The sequence below is a fragment of the Malania oleifera genome, chromosome 1 (assembly GCF_029873635.1).
Source record: "Malania oleifera isolate guangnan ecotype guangnan chromosome 1, ASM2987363v1, whole genome shotgun sequence".
In the NCBI taxonomy this organism is placed as follows: Eukaryota; Viridiplantae; Streptophyta; class Magnoliopsida; order Santalales; family Ximeniaceae; genus Malania; species Malania oleifera.
Genome location: NC_080417.1, coordinates 47,534,311 through 47,540,930, shown reverse-complemented (window position 1 = coordinate 47,540,930; position 6,620 = coordinate 47,534,311). Strand labels below are relative to the sequence as shown.

The 6,620-nt window shown below is 31.2% G+C and overlaps 1 protein-coding gene across 1 annotated transcript; it reads right to left on the bottom strand.

The window, feature by feature from the left end:
- Positions 1 to 1,485: 1,485 nt before the first annotated feature.
- Positions 1,486 to 4,676, bottom strand: LOC131147266 (ferredoxin--NADP reductase, leaf isozyme, chloroplastic). Its single transcript, XM_058097049.1, has 9 exons — positions 4,262 to 4,676; positions 3,907 to 4,141; positions 3,568 to 3,701; positions 3,305 to 3,383; positions 2,752 to 2,843; positions 2,553 to 2,630; positions 2,236 to 2,298; positions 1,903 to 2,137; positions 1,486 to 1,820 (listed from the first exon to the last, which is right to left on the bottom strand). The coding sequence occupies exons 1-9, from the start codon at positions 4,367 to 4,369 to the stop codon at positions 1,753 to 1,755; spliced, it is 1,092 nt and encodes a 363-aa protein (XP_057953032.1). The 5' UTR covers positions 4,370 to 4,676; the 3' UTR covers positions 1,486 to 1,752.
- Positions 4,677 to 6,620: the final 1,944 nt, after the last annotated feature.

The window sequence follows — 6,620 nt, the reverse complement described above, 5'->3', positions numbered from 1 at the left end:
GGGAGTTCAAAGGTGGAAGTTTGGAGGTTGTATTTCACTGATTCTTTTTTAAAAAAATATTTTGAATTGTTGTGGAGTTTGTATATGGAAGGTGGAGATGTGACAATGCATATAGTGAAAAAGAAAACCATTCTTTTTTATTCTTGTTTTATTTTATAGAGAGATGGGAGGATCGAAGGCGTAGGGAAAAAATATTAGATAAACCGGTGTATATACTGAAATTAATATCATTCACTATGTGTCTGATAGTTATTGTTATTTTTTGTACACATGGTGTAATCAAATTAATTTCAATATATGCCCCCAATGTACTATTTTCTCAAGGTGTAGAGTTTATGAAGGTGAGAGAGGAGGCACCTCCACAAGGTCCTAATATCGTGCAATAGGTAAGAATATTGTTTTGCACTTAGAAATGTAAACTCTTCATTACCCCTCCAAAAAATACATTTTGAAAATTGTTTTCTTGAATATTTTGACCTTTTTTTTTTTTTTTAAAACTGAAGGAGGGCGACACCTCCAATTACTTATTGATATACCCTCACTTTTGGCAGAGGAATACCGTGATTGCATGACAATCATTGAGAGATTACAGATAAAAAAGACATTAAAGGCCTCCCAAAAACAACAACAATCAATCAAAACAATTGGTTGAATATTTTGAATTAAATCTCTCCTCCCCTAATTTTTTTTAACTAGTGAAAACTTGAAAATCAAAACATATTATGACTACATGATGCCCTAGACAAAGCAAAGTATCTACAATATGTATGTGTTCATCAAACTTAGGAAAATGAGGGGATGTATATGTTTTTTCTTGTTTTAGTATTAAAGAAAATATAATGAAAAATTTTAATTTTCTAATATAATACTCCAGATGATATGTCTACAAAATGTATGCATGCTTGCCAAACTAAAGAAAAAGGGAGAATAAATACATTTTTTTTTTTTTGTTTTAGTAATTATAAAGAAAAAAATATATTTTATTGCTCTAGCAAAACAAGCATATTTTAATTCCATATTCTAATGTAGGAGTCATGGTGTCAAGAGAACAATTCTCCACCATATTTCGCAATGTTTCTTTCTTCTCTATTATGCAACCAAAAAGGAAAAAAACCTTTCCAGCAGCATGCATGTTAGGATATAATGTGCATATAATCAGAAGTAAATGAAGTCCCAATGTCATTTCTAAATTAAATGGAGCCAATGGATGATGCTTCTCTCAATAAAAGACAGTTTCGATCTAGAGGTATATGGCTTCAATCAGACACGAAATGTAGGGAAAGATCAAAACATCCAGTCTTGTGCTTCTAAATGAGATTTATAACTCTTCTGCAGTTAGTATATCAGCAAAGAAATACAACAGATATAATCATTTTTCCAAGGATGAAGGGTGAATTTTTTGGTTTTTGAAATGAAGTCTCCTGTAAAGAACCAATCCAATTTTTTGAAATAAAAAAGATCACCAGCACCCATAAAGATGTTCACTTACTTTTTAATTCATGTAGTGATAATTATGATTAACAAAAAAGAAATTATCTGAATATTCATACAAAGTGGATGATGTTGGTTACCACTATATTCTATGTTTTATGATCCCTCAAAATGAAACTTTTGTAGGGGCCATAACAATACAATTGCTTATAAGCCAAAGAAAATTACAAAGAAAAGTTACCTATCTACACAGTGCAGTGGAAATCACAAGAAGATGGATGCTTCAAAAAAAGGATATGGTGTACAAGTAAGCAGGCATCACTAGTAGACTTCCACATTCCATTGCTCTGCTTTCTTCAATTGCCTTTTGTATTCAATCCAATCAATTCCTAAAGACAGAAAATGCAACATAAGAGACACATAATAGCATTATCCCATATCAAATCCAAGCAATATCGATCTATCTCTTACCATCTTTCGCAGCCAATGACACCATTATGTCGTCAATTCCTTTTTCCATTCCCTTTAGCCCGCACATATAAATAAAAGTGTTTTCTTTCTTAAGCAGCTCCCAAAGTTCTTCTGCATATTGAGCCATTCGTGTTTGGATGTACATTTTCTCGCCTTTCTCATTAGTTTGCTCTCTGCTCACAGCAAAGTCAAGCCTGAAGTTGTCAGAGGCTTTCTCCTTCATTTTCTCAAATTCCTGCCCCATTCAACACAATTTTTCAGTGTGGTTTCTGTAAAATGCGAGAGTCTCAGACTGAACAGTCAATACATGATTAACTTCCCTATTTAACTCACCTCCTTGTATAGCAGTGAGCTACTAGTTGGGACACCCAAGAACAGCCATGCCAAACCCTTGAACTGCAGAGAATGTTGACATCTAAGTTGTTCATCAGATGATAAAATTATTTATAAACAAGAAAGTCAACATTACAAATATCATTTAACAATTTAAAAAGTGTCCGTTGCCACAAGAACATCCTGTTAAAGCATCAGGACAATTGCCTAAATAATTGTATTCAAATTAGATAAGTCATTTCCTCCATTTCTCGGTGTAAGTTCATGTGCCAAGTTGAAAAAGTTTCTGAAGAATTTTAAAATAAGATTCAATCTACCTTGTAATCGTTGTGCTTCTCAAAGAACATTTTCCACAAGAATCCACGGAAAGGGGCGATTCCAGTCCCAGTTGCAAGCTGCAACAAATTAACCCATAGTTACAATACATAGAACTCCAATAATTTAGAAAATGGTAAGAGAGCCTGATGTTGTACTTGCTTAAGAAGACCAAGGACAGACACTATTAAATGAATGTACCATTATGATGGTGGCATTGGGATCTTTTGGCAAGAGCATTTCTTTCCCAACAGGTCCTGTTATCGTCACTTCAGACCCAGGCTTCAAGTCACCTGAAAGTAAAGAATTTAGACCCCATTTCAATGAGTGTTGTGAGACAAAAGGAAAGGAAAAGAAAAGAAGATGGAAATTAGTTTTTAGTATTTCGGCTGTCTCAAATATGACTAAGAATGAATATATTTTTCAAATATGGTTGAAAATTAAGAAAAATCAGAGGTTATTGTCATGTAAAATAAAACTTTCGTTTCATTGATTTACTATATATTTTATTTTATTTATCATTTTCCTTTATTACCAAGGGTGGATTTCTTGATATTTTCCTTCCCTAGTTTTCTTTCTTTCAAAATTTCCAAGTTTCAAATGTAGAGCTGCAAGGGTAGATAAACTAAGCACTATAGATTACTACATCATTTGAGAAGCTGTTTATATGATAAAAAAGTTGCCCATGTCAGATAGGCTAAATTGTTTCCAAATTAATGTATGCTATTGTACTTAAAGAGTTCTGCATTCTTACACAAGAAATTTGAGCAAACTCCTTTCACCAGTTCCCCTTTCTCGTTCGTGTACACAAGCCGTTTTACACAGAGAGAAACCTGCAGAAAACAATTAGATGCGAACACTAGATGACTAGAAACCAAAAGAAGTTAAATAATAACAAATGAATTGTTTAATCGAGCAGCTGAAACCGCAATGGGTTGAGTTACAAATACCCAATTGAAAATTTATGGGTTCATGAATTCTATAAAATGTGAATCACTGGGGGGAAAACAAGCTTACAGTTTTTGAATCTCCAAAATCACCAAGGGCACTGCTGGCAATTGAGTACAATCTCAGCTTGTGGGGTTTCCCATTCTTGTCAACGCCATCAGCGATTACCCCAATGGATTGCCCTTCCCTGTAGGGAACCTCTCCTGATTAATCGCACCAAAACACCCATCAGCTCAAATTAGATGAAATTTTCACACCACATAACCAGCCTAAAAAGGATTAAAACACATACTATCGTGAATATAAGAGTGAATTCAACAAAATCATCTTTAATGATCAAGAAACAAGTTACATTTTTTTTAGTGTGGGTTGAGGTTGAAAAAAATTTAACCAGACGTGAATACACACCTTCAGTGCTGAAGACCATGTGCCAAGTTTCGCCAGGGGCATCATCGCCGGTGATTTTGGTGTTGAGAAGGCATCTGCCGACATAAGGTGTCTTGGGCTTGAACTTGTTCACGATCACACCTTCTTCCATTTTCTTTGAAACTTTCTCAACCTTTGCGGGCGCCTCAGTGGTGACCTGGGCTCTGATGGGCCCCGCTTTCCCGCCGGCGGACACATCTCTGTAGTGCAACGGAACCTGAACCCCCAAGAAAAAACCCATGTCAATACTCTCCGAAACAAAACAATGGCAGAGCTGATTCCGACTCCGAGAGCTTACATTGATAAATAAAATCTAACCTGTTGGTTAAATTGTTACCTTCTTAAGGCTGATTCTTTCCGATGGTGGGCTGATAAAAGTTCTAGTGGGAAGACTGGTGGACTTGGAGGATGGAAGAGACACCGCAGCGGTTACTGCAGCAGCCATGGCTGATGTGTTGAAGAAGAAGACGGAGAAGAAGAGGAAGAATGGATGAAAAGAGGGAAAATGGGACGTTTTAATGAGTTGGTGAAGAAATAAGAAGAAAAAAAAGAGGGTGGGATATAATTTGGTTTGGAGAATAGAGGATTATGCATTGGGTGGAGGAGAATTGAAGGCCAATGCCGGGGGCAGAAGGTATGGATAAGTCTATAAAGACCGTATGATTCTCACCTCACCATTCAGGTCCCTCCCGCTTGGTCTTCCAAATAGTATATAACCAGTCATTCCGTTGGGTCTTTGATTCACAAATCACAAGAGAAAATGGTTTAGTGTTTTATAAGAATTAAGTAGGGCTGCAAAAGAGGCAGAGGTTTGCTATAATTAAATTGTTTATTCGACAATATTGAATAATATAGGCCTGTGACATTACTAGTCTTATTAATGAATGAATGGATAAATAATATAGGTTTCACATATATTTAGTCATACTGTCGTTTATTAGCTTAGGTCAAGTTCAAACTGAATTCAAGAAGCTAATGAGTTCTTATCAAGTTTAGCTATTACAATGCTCTACATATGATTTGGTATTATGAGAGGCAAGAGACTCTTACCCCTTGTTTGGTTTGTGAAAAGAAATTAAAATAGGAAAGAAATCAAAAGAGGAATAGAATCAAGATAAAAATAGAATTGATTTTTTAAATATAATTATCACTTTTGGTTAGTAATATAGAATCATCGTAGGAATCATGGTTTTGATTTCTTTTCAACATTTGGTATTCTTCAATGACTGCTATGGTGAAATGAAAAACAAGCAAATTTTTTCTTTTTTCTATAAATACCCCCATACATAATTATTTAATTTTGTAATCATTATTTTTATTTTATAATAGTGATTATTATTAGTGTTGTTATTATTATTTATTATTTTATAATTATACTTAAAATAATAATAATTATTATTATTTTTGCCTTTATTTCTTATTATTAGTATTATAATTATAATTATTTATTATTTTTAATCATTTTTTATAATAATTATTGTTAAAATAATAATGAAAATTTTTGCCTTTTATTATTATTTTTATTACTATTCTTATTATTTTTACATTAATAAATATTATTTCTATTGTAATTATTATTAGTTGTTATTATTTTTATAATAATAACAACAACAACAACAACAATGATAATAATAATAATAATAATAATAATAATAATAATAATAATAATAATAATAATAATAATTGTTATTACTATTTATTGTTGTTCGTGTTTGATTTCATTATTATTATTTTTTTAAATAGTGACTATTGTTAGTGTGATTATTATTTTTTATAGTTGTTACTATATATTTTTATTTTTTTATAATTAATTATTATCCTTAAAATAATAATAATTATTAATATTGTTGTTCTTGTTGTTATTATTATTATTATTATTATTATTGTTTTTTGTAAGTATTATTAGATGTTATTACTATTTTTTTATAATAATTACTATCTTTAAAATATAAATAATTATTTTGGCATTTATTAGTTTTAATATTAATATTAATATAATGTTATTATTATTATTATTATTATTGTAATAACAAATATTATTGCTATTGAAATTATTATATTTGTTATTATCTTTATAGTAATAATAATTAGTATTACTACTATTTTTGCTATTTTTTTTATTTTTATTATAAAATGAGTTTAGTTCCATGAAATTAAGATAAATTCTAGTCCATTTGAACTATAATTGCAATTCCACCATTTGCAGGAATTATATTCCATTTGGTTGAAATATAATTTCACTCTTGATTCTGCAAACCAAATATAGGAATATTATTTTACTTTTAAAATTTGATTTCCTTCCAAGTCTAATCTCGCAAACAAAATGGGGAGGTCAGGGTTTAGGTAAACATGTAAAAGAGGCTCTTATTAATTAACACTACTTTTGGTTATGTTTGGATTGATGATTGTGTATTCTGGAGAATATATTAATTTTAATAGGTTAGTTCGAATTAGTTATATTAGAAATTATGTTATTACTATAAAGTAAATAACAATGTGAAACTTTTTATGAAACTATAATAAGGAACAAGTAAGGAATGACTATTCCCAAATTTCACAATAGGGATGTCTATTCACTTCTTATTGCATTTTGAATGAAATGATTAGGAACATACAAGAAACAGTTATTCTCTCGATTTTCAAATTTTAAACCGTATTCCATCTTATTCCAAGAGTAGTTATTCTCTCGAACCAAT